Consider the following 15,333-nt stretch of genomic DNA (forward strand, 5'->3'; position numbering starts at 1 on the left):
ATGCTGAGTCTTAGCCGTCTGAAAGAAACTTTTGAATGACTAAAAAGGTGTAAACTACATCAAAGTGCATACTTAAAAGCTAGTCTTTCTGCTGGAAACTCAGGGGTATGCACTATGCATATTGTGGTTAAGTATTGCTCCTTCAGTCATTTTTACTTAAAAGAGTCACACTGCTTTCATACCTTTATTTAACTTCATCAGTGTGTTCTCAAACACAAATTTCCCACGATGTATAATTTGGATAAAGACTGTAATATTGGGACTTGGCTCTGTAAATGAATTTCTGCTGGAGAGTCTCTAGCTGTTGTAGAAATTCATTCCCAAAGCTGACTGTTTTGATTGGGTTTTGAAGGCTTACTCATCTTGGATTTTTCAGAAGGAAACTTTTCTTCACAAATACTAACTTTACATACTTGCAGATCATGGTAAGTCATTTGATGCTTATGAAGTCTTCAAATTCTTCAGGTTGATTAGATTAAAAGAAAGGAGAGTGAAGTTTCTCTACCATGTGTATGTATAACATCTCTGAAAACTTGGTGTTGGTTTGGCTTCTACTGCTCTACTGTACTCTCTGTGAAAGTCTCTAAAAAGAATATCATAATAATTTTCTGTAGCACTCAACCATACTTATGAAGTAAAAATTTTAACATTAACATTTCATAATATAACTAGGGTATGATGTCTCCAGAAATATTTTCACACTTTACATACATTTTCTGATCTATTATCAGTAAGTTGAAAACACTGTTTTCCTAACTAGGTACACAATTTAAGTTGCTGTTATTGATGGCAAAAAAAAATTGCGGCTACCAAGATTTTTTTTTTTTGGCCAGTCCTGGGCCTTGGACTCAGGGCCTAAGCACTGTCCCTGGCTTCTTCCCGCTCAAGGCTAGCACTCTGCCACTTGAGCCACAGCGCCGCTTCTGGCCGTTTTCTGTATATGTGGTGCTGGGGAATCGAACCTAGGGCCTCGTGTATCCGAGGCAGGCACTTTTGCCACTAGGCTATATCCCCAGCCCCCGGCTACCAAGATTTTAATGGGTTTGCAAATAAGATAACATTTCAAGGATAAAAGATCTAAAGGCACTCATGAGGAGACAGTAAAGGTACCAAATAACTAAACACTCTCTATAGAGTATTTATGCAAGCTAAGTATTTGCATTCTGTTGTAGCAACCGTGCAATGAACTAGTGATTTTGTGAGTTTGGAAGTCACTCTTGGTAGATTACTACTTTAGAAGTTTTTATCTTTGGTTTTCACATTATTTCTGTAGTGCAACCTTTTATTGGAAGGTAATTTTTAGAACCCATATACATAAGTGAATGCTTACACCCTACCTCCTCATGTAAGTCATATTTTATTAATATAAATTTCATTCTGTAACCTTTATGTACACAGTGACAAAGCATTAAGGCAACCAATGAAAACATAATAGTGCCTGGGTAATATGCTATATATTTGAATTTTTGTCATACAAAACCCCTAACTTTTAATTCAAGTTTTCATATCCCTGATTCTACTCCATTGATACTTTGTCTACTGTAGGATATATTTTGAAAAACATTGTGGTCCTCTGAAATGTTTTCCAGCTCCAAAAACTTGAATTGTTCTTTTGGATTAGACTCCTGAGATTCAGATTGCCTAGTTTCAAGTTTCTGAAAATGAACAACATAGATTTATGGGGTTTGGTTTTTTATCGCCAATGATTTTACTTCTCTGAATTCTTCACCTCTGAAGGATTTACTAAGCAGGGAGTGCAGTGACTTGCTATTGCCCACACCTTTTATCTTACAATATTAGCTCCAAGACTAACTGATCTACTGTGAATTATACAATTTTTATTAGCCTTGTGAAATAAATGAATACAGTTGTTTGTTCATTTCATTAAACTGGGTGATAATTCTTTAGATGTGAATATTAAGTAGGGTCTACTATTTAATTATAAAAGTTGTAAATGTGTTTAGTGGATAAAATGTACATTTTTTCTATTCTGTACAGATTTGTCTTTTTACAATATGAAATACCTAAATGCATTACTTTGATAGGAAATATGGGTGCCTTCTAGGACTGTGAAATGGTCTCATGTGCTCTAAGAAATTTGCAAGCTGTAGTTTTCCCTATCTTAACTCAGTAACAAAGGGTTTCACAGGTGGTAGAACTGTAGTTTGAGAAAATTAGTTTGACCATGTACTGAATTTAGAGGCTAAGAATACTGTTCTCTTTTATTCTTAGAAGATGATAAGTTGTTCAATAAATGATCATTAGTAAGAGGTCTTTATTTTACATTCTTATATACTAAATATTTATATTCCTTAGATGATTATTTTATGTTGTGCTTTGGAGAACTGTCATGTTTGTGTACCATATGTTGAAATTCATACCAAGTTGAGATTGATTTTCCAAAAGTCGTATATATGTGTGCATATATACGGATAGAAAGGCTGCTTGAAAATACCTTCTGTTCAGTGATTTCTAGCTTTTGGAAGGGGGGTTTATTAAAAGTCTGGAAAATTTACATTTTTAACTTGTCATGTTTTGAGTTTGAGTAATTTGCTTTGTGTTGTATTCGTTAGCTGAAACTTACCTTCTTAGTAATAAGAAAATTACTTGAAAGGTCTAGGGGAATGGCTTAAAGGGTAGTGGTCTTGTCTTACATGTGGGAGGCCCTGTAATCAATCCCTAGTACCTCAAAGAAAAACAAAACTATTTGGAAATTAGAGAGATCAGCTGATTACCCACATTAATGGTGGGCAACACAATGACACTGTAATAGAAACATTCAGTAATCGACTTTCATTTGTATGTCTTCTTACTCTATTGGACAATTAAAAAATGAGCAAAATACTCAAGAAAGGACATCTAGTGGTCAGTGAAGTGAAAATATATTTTCCTGTGTGAAGTAAATTCTGCACTGCCGTCTTTAAGGCTTTAACATATGTACCTTGCTAAATCTGTAATATATTCTTAAATGTGATTGACACATTTTAGGGCTAAAAAGATTTCATGATTTTAGTGTCTTCAGTAATACCTCCTCAGGTATAAAATGTTTGCCATTGCACACTTGTTATTTCCTCTACCCAACACTGCTAATTGCATTCCATCCCAAACAGTATTTATTGTACTACAACCTCCAATACATGCAAATCTCTGTAGAAATTACAAGTTTCCCTCTTAAATTGGATGAAGCCACATTCCCCTACCATGGCCACAACTTTCAGTTCCCAGAACTCCCTAATTGTATAGTTATATGCATTCCTGGAGTTTTGATTAACAGACAGAAGTATTTCCAGGAACAAATGTATTTCATATCCCTTGTGCACAAAATATTTTATCCTTCACCAATCATTCTAGGGCCACACAGTGACACACATAGGCGTGAACAATTTGTAGGGATCCCAATAGATAGGGATGATGACAATGTACTAAGAACCATTAATCATGCAGGCCTAGAATCCAAGTTATTCAACCTTCTTAGGAAGTTTACCTGATGAACAGCAACAAGATGCTCCAACATGTTTTTTGTTTTGTATTGTGTTTGTTGCCAGTCCTGGGGCTTGAACTCAGAGCCTGAGAATTGTCCCTAGCTTCTTTTTGCTCAAGGGTGGCACACGGTGACTTGAGCTATAGCGCCACTTCTGGCTTTTTCTATATGTGTTGCTGAGGAATCCAACCCAGGGCTTCATGTGTATGAGACGAGCACTTTACCCCTAGGCCATATTCCCAGGACTCAACAAGTTTTTTTGTTCTCCTTAGAAATCAAGGTAGAAGTTTAGGGTAATGCCACAACAGACAGTTGAGAGATTAATATAATTACTCCTAAATTCTTCTTACATATGAGTGAAATGAAATGGGAAACACTTTTGATAATCATGGAAGCAAATGAAAGGAATCCTACAAAGTTACTATGGTCAGATCAGCAATAACAAAGCATTTGCGCTAGGAAATTTGGACTGTGTCCAGCACTTGGGAGACCCAGGCAGGAGGATGGTGAATTTGAAGCCAGCACAGGTTAAGACTTTGTCTCAAAAACAGAAATGTAGAGACACTGAAGGAAGGGGTGACAATACCCCCAAAGAAATGTACTCATTCCCTGCGTTATGAAATGGTAGCCTTACCAGGAGGTGGTGACTCTCATCTGTATTCCTAGCTACTCAGGAGACTGAAATCTGAGGACCTTAGCTCAAAGCCAGACTGGGCAGGAAACTCCATGACACTCTGTTTCTTTCTTTTGTTTTTGTTGCCAGTCCTGGTGCATTAAACCAGGGCCTGAGCGCTGTCCCTGGTTTCTTTGTCCCAAGGCTAGCACCCTACCCCTTGAGCCACAGGGTTACTTCTGGCTTTTCTGTGTATGTGGTGCTGAGGAATCAAACCCAGGGCTTCATGTATACAAGGTGAACACTTTACCACTAGGCCATATTCTGAGCCCTCCATGGCACTGTTATCTTCACTCAACAACCAGAAACATTGAGGTGGCTCCGGGGTCCAAAGCAGTAGAGCACTCGCCTTGAGCAAAAGAGCTCAGGACAGGGCCCAGGCCCAGAGTTCAAGCCCCAGGCCTAATAAACGTAACTTTTCTGTGCATCACCTTTATTATAGCAATAAAAATGTTTAAAGTGTACCAGTTCATTGTGAAAGTTTTTAACTTTTTCTACCTAAAAGTTAAACAGTTTTCCACTAACCACAAGTTGTCACTGCCTAGTTATAATGGAAATACTTTTTTTAAGGAGAGAAAGGTAAATTACAAGCACAACATGGTGGTATAAAAACAAGAAATTTATATATACTCAACACATATTCCATATTAACTTCATGGAAAATAATGCTACAAATATGACTTCACACAATTGGCTCCTATTTCATGGTGTAATCTTCCCTTTTAGTAGTGCATATTGAAAAAGGCATTCTAAAAATGAGTAGTACCAGAGATACATTCCAAGAATCCTATCTGGTCAGAAGGGACAATCTGTGGGTCAATGTTCAAAGCCAGCCAAGGGGATTCATCGACAAGACACTTATCTCCAATTTTGCAGCCAAGCCAGGACTGAACACCTGGCTTAAGAGCTAGAGCATCATCCTTGAGCAAAACAGATAACCCAGAGCCTGAGGCCCTGAGTTCAAGCCCAAGTACACACACATGCAGACACACACACACACATAAACACTTGCACTATAAGTGAGACACTTTAAGATCTATAATTAAGAAAATTCTATTAAAACTACAAGTGAACGAAGACTAGAAAGGACAAATAATAAACGAGAAGAGCCAGAGTGGTTTGATACAGAGTAGAATGTTTGTCTAATATGCATAGTATTCCTGAGTTTAATCACAATCACAATACAAAAAACAGAAAAATCTAGTCATTATCAACTAAGTTTTAGTTTGGTAAATGTTACTAATCATTATATTTTGGGACCTCTATGATGCAATGGAATGTTAATAAAGGGGTGCTTTACATTGCATGTCCTATCTTACACAGCTAAAGGCATTCACAGGATCCTGTGCTCCCCTGTGTGAGACAGATGGTAGAACTGGCTTACCGGAAGGTGGCTGGGGTCTCCTTGTGACACAGGGAAATCCTGGGGTAGCAGGAGAGGCTCGCTTTTGGCACAGCTCTCCTGGCTGAGGAGCGTGTCCGCATAGTTGGGCTGCGGGAAGATCAGGTGGCTCTTCCCCGAGTCCGCGGTGAGCGACACCTCATGGGAATAGGTCTGCAGGAAAGCGTGCACCCCATCCACACCCACCAAGTGTGAAGCAGGTAGACCTGCCAGCCCACTGTGTGCTGTCGGAGGCGGACGGCTCGTGTGCCAGCGTCTCAGCCTCAGGGCCAGCAGCACGATGACAAAAGCCAGAAAGACACAGGAGACCACGGCCACTGCCACCACTAAGTACAGCGTGAGGTCGGAGTCCTCTGTGTCAGGGGCAGTGTGGACGCTGCTCAGATCTGCCAGGACCTCCGGGATGCTGTCAGCCACGGCGATGGTGAGGGTGACGGTGGCCGAGAGGGGCGGCTGGCCGTGGTCCTGCACCGCCACCACGAGGCTCTGCTTGAGCGCGTCTCTGTCCAGCAGGGCCCGCGCCGTGCGCACCTCACCCGTGTGCAGCCCCACCGTGAAGAGCCCCGGCTCGCTGGCCTTGAGCAGGCGGTAGGACAGCCAGGCGTTCTGTCCTGAGTCTTTGTCCACGGCCACCACCTTAGTCACCAGGTATCCCGGCTCTGCAGAGCGAGGTGTCAGCTCCACACCCGTGGAACCATCGGTGGGGAGGGTGGGGTACAGGATCTCAGGTGCGTTATCATTCTGGTCCACCACGAACAGGCTCAGGGACACGTTGCTGCTGAGGGGTGGGTGTCCAGAGTCGCTGGCGAACACAAGCAGCCGCAAGTCTTGGAACTGCTCGTAATCAAAGGAACGAAGAGCATACAGGACTCCCGTGTTGGAGTTGATGGAGATGTAGGAGGACAGAGGCGCTCCCTGGATGGTGTCCTCTGTGAGAGAGTAGGTTACTTGAGCGTTCTCCCCGCTGTCAGGGTCCTGGGCTGTCATGCCTAAGATGGACGCTCCTCTCGGGTTATTTTCTGGAATGTAGGCAGAGTAGGAGGCGTGAGTGAAGGTGGGTGGGTTGTCATTGATGTCTGTCACCTGCAATGCAATATGCATCTCTGTAGACAGGGGAGGTGTTCCCTGGTCAGTGGCAGTTAGCAGGATGTCATATTCTGAGACTTCCTCTCTGTCCAGAGTTCTGTGTGTCAACAACCGGTAATAATTTCCATAGGTCTTTTCTAGTCTAAATGGAAGATGATCTGGAATGGAACATGTGACAAGGCCATTCTCTCCAGAGTCGCTGTCATGAACGTTGAAAAGAGCAATGACTTCTCCTGGAGAAGAAGGCTCTTGGATAGAGCTGATGAGCGAGGTAACTGTGACTTCTGGAGCATTGTCGTTTACATCCACGACTGTCACCAGCACCTTACTTCGGGCTCGAAGGCCAGGACCATCACGGGCTTCTATATCGATTTCATAAAATCCATTCTCCTCATAATCCAGATCTCCTAATACTGTGATGACTCCACTGACAGAATCCAACTGGAACAGCTGAGATATATTTTCTCGGACTTTGCGAAAGGAATATGTCACTTCTCCATTGGTCCCCTCATCTGGATCGGTGGCTTTGATGGTGAGCAGCTGGGTGCCCACTGGCAAATTCTCCCGCACACTGACATGGTACTCTGGCTGGGTGAATGCGGGAGCGTTATCATTGATGTCCAGGAGTGTGATGTGAATCCTGGCAGTGCCCGAGCGAACGGGGTCGCCTCCATCGTAGGCAGTGAGAACCAGGTGGTGAACTGGCTCTTCCTCACGGTCTAGGGCGCGTTCTAGCACCAGCTCCGGATACTGGACCCCATCAGGTCCTCTCTGCACGTCCAGGGAGAAGTGAGCATTGGAGCTGAGCTGGTAACCCTGCAGAGAATTCAGCCCTATGTCCAGATCGAAAGCTTCAGGGAGCGGAAATCTCATCCCAGGAATTTCATTTTCAACAACTTTTATTTCCCACTGCTCAGTTTCAAACCTGGGCGCATTGTCATTCACATCGGTTATTTCCACCTCGATTCCCACAATGCTCACCTTGTCCTCTAGGAGGATCTCCAAGTGTGCCACACACTGGGCAGATGTGTGGCAGAGCTGCTCGCGGTCGATCCTGCCCGCGGTGACCAGGCCGCCGCCCCGCGGGCTCAGCGCGAAGAGCTGCGCCTTCCCTCTGGACACGATGCGCACGCCGCGCTCCGCCAGCTCCCGCGGCTCCAGCCCCAGGTCCCGGGCCAGGTCGCCCACGGCAGAGCCTTCTTCCAGCTCCTCCCGCACCGTGTAGCGGATCTGCTGGGCCCGCACTTCCCACAGGGCTCCCAGCACAAAGCACATCCACACCAGTCGCCTGCAGTCTGATGGAGAAGCAGCCGCCATGACAGCCCCGCTGCGCGACAGCCTGACCTTGGCGGCTCCCGCTGGAGGCCGAGGAGCCCTGGGTCCTGGTCTTCCCAGGGCCGATGCGTTCGCGGTGGAACGCTGAGCAATCGCGGGTCCCAGATGAAGCTTTGCAAGCGCCCGGAACCAGGGCTGTGCGCTGCGGAAATCTCCTTCTGACTGAAGGTCTGGTTGTTTTCCTCGCGTGGTGAACAGCGACACTCAGAGCCCTAAACTATTATTGCATCCCCTTCTTGAAAATGAAGAGTGCAAAACTTTATACTGTTTCCATTCCCAATCTCATTTCTTCCGAGGAGAATAAATAAGAAATTCCTGTTGTTTAATTTTCAAATAAAGTGTCCACACCTTCTTTTGTTATAAGCTAAGTTGTTTTCTCCGAGATTTCCCATGGTGCTTTGAGGAAAGAATGTTCTCAAAGTTTTCAAAAGGTTTTTGTAAGTATTCATCCAAAGCCCAGTTTCAGTAAAGTATATTTCTTGCTGAGACCAGGGCTGGATTTAAGGGCATAGGAAATAGAGGAGTAACAGACAGCGCCCTGGTAGTTGGAAGTTCAGCTTTTGTCATCCTCCTCACCTGAGGTGATCCTTGAGTCTGGACAACCTTTCAATACCTTTGCAAGGTATTACCTGACACTCAGGAGATAGTCTCACCCTGTGCAAATGAGGTTGACAAATGATTTTAGCTGGAATAGAGAGTTTTCTCCCTAGCTTCTACATCATAAATTCTAGGCTCCAAAGAACGCCTGTGTCTCTCTTGTTCACAGTGTCTCCTTAACTGCTAGAACAGAAACCTCCATAGAGTCAGAACTCAGCAAATACTGTTTTCAGTATTTAATGAACAAATTAATGGTTCAAATGCAAAGCTTCCAAGTATGGATAAAGAACTTTGACATTAAAATGATATCAATTAGAAGTCAGAATCATACTGACACACTGTAAAGAATCCAGTGGTCTTATTGTACCATGACCAATGCATTGTTTTTGCCATCATTTCTAAATTTCACTTTAATGTTGTTTACTTTTTGGTGTTATTTTGGTTTGCACTCAGTGTTTTGTGCTACCTAGGCAAGTGCTCTGGAGATCATCTTTCTTTCTTTTGGAGAACTGGAGTTTAAACTAGGAGTGTTGAGCTCATGTGCCCTGCCACTTGAATCATTCTACCAGCTCCTTTTCAATATTAGAAACAAGTACAAGGAAATATTTCATTACTCATGCATGTATTATCATAGCAAGCTTCCTTGATCTGAATATGTTTTGTTAATTTATTTTTCTGGTTTGGTTTCTATTTTGAAAAATATTTATATCTGTAAGTACCTGTACAAAGGAGTTTCCATTCAGCATCTCAGTCTATGAATATGGTATGTCTTCATGGATGCCAGGCCTGTTGAACATTCTCACCCATCCCTCCCAACCCACCCTCTTCTCACATGTCTTAACTTGAAAGGGCATGTATTGATTTCTTTTTACATGTAACAAAGCCCTTTATGAATACCATGCATCTTTTTTTCTAGACAATCGAGCAATTTTTTTTATTAAAGCTTACATTTTGGTACAGAAATATATTTCATGTTGTGCTCCTTCAAGCTTTATGCAGTACACACATTTTCAGTCATGGGGACTTATGTACTTTAGCTCATTTCATATATGCATATAGTAAAGTGTTTATATCTGCATGTAGTTATTCCGTCATATGGATGTAAACAAGTTGAGTCAGAAATATTTCCTAGAAGACATCCAGTGGTCAGTGAAGTGAAAATACACTATCCTGTGTCATGTAAATTCTGCACTGCCCTCTTTAAGGCTTTAAGTTATGTACCTGGCCAAATCTGTAATATATTCTTAAGTGTGATTTACACATTTTAGGGCTAACAAAATTTCATGATTTTACTATCTTCAGTAATACCTCCTCAGGTATAAACTGTCTGCCATTGACCACTTGTTATTCCCTCTACCCTAGACTGCTAATTGCATTCCATCCCAAACAGTATTTATTGCACTACAACATCGCATACATGCAAATCTCTGTAGAAATTACAAGTCTCCCTCTTAAATTGGATGAAGACACATTCCGCTATCATTGCCAACAGTTTCAGTTATCAGAACTCACTAAGTTGTATTGTTATACACATTTCTGGAGTTTTGATTAACACTCAGAAGTATTTGCACGAATAATGTATCTCATATCCCTTATGCACAAAATATTTTATCCTTTCCTGATCATTCACACAGTGACACGCAGAGCTGGAAAGAATTTGTAGGGATCCCAATAGATAGGGATGATGACAATGTACTGAGAACCATTAATCATGCAGGCCCAGAATCCATGTTACTCAACCTAGGTAGGAAGTTTACATGAAGAACATAAAAAAGAAGCATCGAGAAGTTATTTGTTCCTTAGAAGTCAAGGTATGAATCAAGGGTAATACCAAGATGGACAATTAACAAATTATTATAAATACTCCTACATTCTGCTTACATGTGAGTGAAATAAAATGGGAAATACTTTTGATAATCATGGAAGCAAATGAAAGGAATCATACAAAGTCACTGTGGTCAGATCAGCAATAACAAAGCATTTGAGCCAGGCATGTAGACTGTGTCCAGTACTTGAGAGGCCAAGGCAGGAGGATGTGGAATTTGAAGTCAGCACGGGTTAAGACTTGGTCTCAAAAACAGAAATGTTTAGACACTGAAGGAAGGGGTGACATTTCCCCCAAAGAAATGTACTCATTCCCTGTCTTATGAAATGGTAGCCTTACTAAGTGGTGGTGACTCACATCTGTATTCCTAGCTACTCAAGAGACTGAAATGTGAGGATCTCAGTCCAAAGCCAGACTGGGCAGGAAAGTCCATGACACTCTTGTTTGGGTTGTTTTTGTTGCCTGTTCTGGGGCACTGACTCAGGGCCTGAGCACTGTCCCTGGCTTCGTTTTGCTCAAGGCTAGCACTCTACCTCTTAGGCCAAAACACCTCTTCCGCTTTTCTGTGTATATGGTGCTGAGGAATCTAACCCAGGGCTTCATTTATATAAGACGAAAACATTACTACGAGGCCATATTCCCAGCCCTACCTGACATTCTTATCTTCACTCAACCACCAAAAACATAGAGGCGCCTCAGGGGTCTAAAGCAGTAGAATACTCACCTTGAGCAAAAGAGCTCAGGACAGTGCCCAGGCCCCGAGTTCAAGCCCCAGGACAAATAAAGTTAACCTCTCTGTGCATCACCTTTTTTTTTTTTTGCCAGTCCTGGGGCTTGGAGTCAGGGCCTGAGCACTGTCCCTGCCTTCTTTTTGCTCAAGGCTAGCACTCTGCCACTTGAGCCACAGCGCCACTTCTGGCCATTTTCTGTATATGTGGTGCTGGGGAATTGAACCCAGGGCCTCATGTATACGAGGCAAGCACTCTTGCCACTAGGCCATATCCCCAGCCCTCTGTGCATCACCTTTATAATAACAACAAAAATGTTTAAAGTATATCAGGTCATTGTGAAAATATATACATTTTTAAACTTAAAAGTTGAATAGTTCCCCGTTACCCACAAAATGTCACTACCTAGTTATAATGGAAATGCCTTTTGAAGGAAAGAAATGTAAATTTCCACACAACATGGTGCTGTAAAACAAGAAATTTATATATACTCAACACATATTATATATTAACTTCATGGAAAATAATACTACAAATATGATTTCACACAAATGGCTTCTATTTCGTGGTATAATTTCCCTTTCAGTAGTACATATTGAAACGGGCATTTAAAAAATGAGTAGTACCAGAGATACATTCCAAGAATCCTACCAAGTCAGAGCGTATGATCTACAGATCAAAGTTCAAAGCTAGCAAAGGGGATTATCAACAAGAAACTTATCTCCAATTTTTCAGCCAAAAGAAAGGACTGAACACTTGGCTAAAGAGCTAGAGCATCATCCTTGAGAAAAATATACAACAAGAGCCTGAGGCCCTGAGTTCAAGCCCCAGTACACACACACACACACACACACACACACACACACACAAAAAACTTGCTCTCAAAGTGAGAGACTTTAAGATATATAATTAAGAAATTTCTGCTAAAATTACGAATGAATGAAGACTAGAAAGGATAAATAAACAAGAAGATCCAGGAGTAGGTAGCTCCGGGGTAGAATGTTTGTCTTGTATGCCTAGTATTCCTCAGTTTAATCACTATCACAATACAAAAAAGAAAATAGAAAAAGCTAGTCATTATCAACTAAGTTTTTGTTTGGTAGATGTTACTAATCATTAATTTTCCATACCCCTTTGACGAAATGGAATGTTAATAAAGGGGTGCTTTACGTTGCATGTACTATCTTACACAACTAAAGGCATTCACAGGATCCTATGCTCCCCAGAGTGAGACAGATGGTAGAACTGGCTTACCGGAAGGTGGCTGGGGTCTCCTTGTGACACAGGGAAATCCTGAGGTAGCAGGAGAGGCTCGCTTTTGGCACAGCTCTCCTGGCTGAGGAGCGTGTCCGCATAGTTGGGCTGCGGGAAGATCAGGTGGCTCTTCCCCGAGTCCGCGGTGAGCGACACCTCATGGGAATAGGTCTGCAGGAAAGCGTGCACCCCATCCACACCCACCAAGTGTGAAGCAGGTAGACCTGCCAGCCCACTGTGTGCTGTCGGAGACGGGACGGCTCGTGTGCCAGCGTCTCAGCCTCAGGGCCAGCAGCACGATGACAAAAGCCAGAAAGACACAGGAGACCACGGCCACTGCCACCACTAAGTACAGCGTGAGGTCGGAGTCCTCTGTGTCAGGGGCAGTGTGGACGCTGCTCAAATCTGCCAGGACCTCCGGGATGCTGTCAGCCACGGCGATGGTGAGCGTGACGGTGGCCGAGAGGGGCGGCTGGCCGTGGTCCTGCACCGCCACCACGAGGCTCTGCTTGAGCGCGTCTCTGTCCAGCAGGGCCCGCGCCGTGCGCACCTCACCCGTGTGCAGCCCCACCGTGAAGAGCCCCGGCTCGCTGGCCTTGAGCAGGCGGTAGGACAGCCAGGCGTTCTGTCCTGAGTCTTTGTCCACCGCCACCACCTTGGTCACCAGGTATCCTGGCTCTGCAGAGCGAGGCATCAGCTCCACACCCGTGGAACCATCCGTGGGGAGGGTGGGGTAGAGGATCTCAGGTGCGTTATCATTCTGGTCCAGCACGAACAGGCTCAGGGACACGTTGCTGCTGAGGGGTGGCTGTCCACCGTCGCTGGCGATCACAAGCAGCCGCAAGTCTTGGAACTGCTCATAATCAAAGGAACGAAGAGCATACAGGACTCCCGTGTTGGAGTTGATGGAGATGTAGGAGGACAGAGGCACTCCCTGGATGGTGTCCTCTGTGAGAGAGTAGGTTACTTGAGCGTTCTCCCCGCTGTCAGGGTCCTGGGCTGTCATGCCCAAGATGGACGCTCCTCTGGGGTTATTTTCTGGAATGTAGGCAGAGTAGGAGGCGTGAGTGAAGGTGGGTGGGTTGTCATTGATGTCTGTCACCTGCAATGCAATATGCATCTCTGTAGACAGGGGAGGTGTTCCCTGGTCAGTGGCAGTTAGCAGGATGTCATATTCTGAGACTTCCTCTCTGTCCAGAGTTCTGTGTGTCAATAACCGGTAATAATTTCCATAGGTCTTTTCCAGTCTAAATGGAAGATTATCTGGAATGGAACATGTGACGAGGCCATTCTCTCCAGAGTCGCTGTCATGAACGTTGAAAAGAGAAATGACTTCTCCTGGGGAAGAAGGCTCTTGGATAGAGCTGGTGAGTGAGGTAACTGTGACTTCTGGAGCATTGTCATTTACATCCACGACTGTCACCAGCACCTTACTTCGGGCTCGAAGGCCAGGACCATCTCGGGCTTCTACATCGATATCATAAAATCTATTCTCCTCATAATCCAGATCTCCTAATATTGTGATGACCCCACTGACAGAATCCAACTGGAACAGCTGGGATATCTTGTCTCTGACTTTCCGGAAGGAATATCTCACTTCTCCATTGGCCCCCTCATCCGGATCGGTGGCTTTGATGGTGAGCAGCTGGGTGCCCACGGGCAAATTCTCCCGCACACTGACATGGTACTCTGGCTGGGTGAACGCGGGAGCGTTATCGTTGATGTCCAGGAGTGTGATGTGAATCCTGGCAGTGCCCGAGTGCACGGGGTCGCCTCCATCGTAGGCAGTGAGAACCAGGTGGTGAACTGGCTCTTCCTCACGGTCTAGGGCGCGTTCCAGCACCAGCTCCGGATACTGCACCCCATCAGGTCCTCTCTGCACGTCCAGGGAGAAGTGAGCATTGGAGCTGAGCTGGTAACCCTGCAGAGAATTCAGCCCTATGTCCGGATCGAAAGCTTCAGGGAGCGGAAATCTCGTCCCAGGATCTTCACTTTCAGCAACTTGTATTTCCCACTGCTCCATTTCAAAGCTGGGCGCATTGTCATTCACATCGGTTATTTCCACCTCGATTCCCACAATGCTCACCTTGTCCTCTAGGAGGATCTCCAAGTGTGCCACACACCGGGCAGATGTGTGGCAGAGCTGCTCGCGGTCGATCCTGCCCGCGGTGACCAGGCCGCCGCCCCGCGGGCTCAGCGCGAAGAGCTGCGCCTTCCCTCTGGACACGATGCGCACGCCGCGCTCCGCCAGCTCCCGCGGCTCCAGCCCCAGGTCCCGGGCCAGGTCGCCCACGGCAGAGCCTTCTTCCAGCTCCTCCCGCACCGTGTAGCGGATCTGCTGGGCCCGCACTTCCCACAGGGCTCCCAGCACAAAGCACATCCACACCAGTCGCCTGCAGTCTGATGGAGAAGCAGCCGCCATGACAGCCCCGCTGCGCGACAGCCTGACCTTGGCGGCTCCCGCTGGAGGCCGAGGAGCCCTGGGTCCTGGTCTTCCCAGGGCCGATGCGTTCGCGGTGGAACGCTGAGCAATCGCGGGTCCCAGATGAAGCTTTGCAAGCGCCCGGAACCAGGGCTGTGGGCTGCGGAAATCTCCTTCTGACTGAAGGTCTGGTTGTTTTTCCCCCGCGTGGTGAACAGCGACACTCAGAGCCCTAAACTGTTATTGCAACCCCTTCTTGAAAATGAAGAGTGCAAAACTTTATACTGTTTCCATTCCCAATCTCATTTCTTCGGAGGAGAATAAATAAGAAATTCCTGTTGCCTAATTTGCAAAGAAAGGATCCGCACATTCCTTTGTTATAACTAAGTTGTTTTGTCAGCGATGTTACATCGGGTTTTGGTAAAGAATATTTTCTAACTTTTGAAAATGATTTTTTACATTATTTATTCTCAAAGCCCATTTTCAGCATACTATATTTCTTCCTGAGACTAGGATTGGATTGAAGGGCA

General features: G+C 44.8%; 3 protein-coding genes across 3 annotated transcripts in view; all 3 read right to left on the minus strand.

Moving 5' to 3' along the window:
• LOC125339773 (protocadherin gamma-C4) overlaps positions 1–15,333 on the minus strand; it is a 365,900-nt gene that overhangs the window by 268,511 nt on the left and 82,056 nt on the right. The gene's annotated exons all lie outside the window — the stretch shown is intronic.
• On the minus strand, positions 5,488–8,105 carry LOC125340147 (protocadherin gamma-A4-like). The gene has a single exon (XM_048331600.1). It carries the CDS (start codon positions 7,957–7,959, stop codon positions 5,488–5,490), a length of 2,472 nt encoding a protein of 823 aa, XP_048187557.1. The 5' UTR covers positions 7,960–8,105.
• LOC125340148 (protocadherin gamma-A4-like) lies at positions 12,331–14,976 on the minus strand. Its single transcript, XM_048331601.1, is given in 2 exon segments — positions 12,331–12,621; positions 12,623–14,976. Coding segments are annotated over 2 exon segments (2,472 nt in total). The 5' UTR covers positions 14,804–14,976.

The sequence above is a fragment of the Perognathus longimembris genome, chromosome 22 (assembly GCF_023159225.1).
Source record: "Perognathus longimembris pacificus isolate PPM17 chromosome 22, ASM2315922v1, whole genome shotgun sequence".
Lineage (NCBI taxonomy): Eukaryota > Metazoa > Chordata > Mammalia > Rodentia > Heteromyidae > Perognathus > Perognathus longimembris.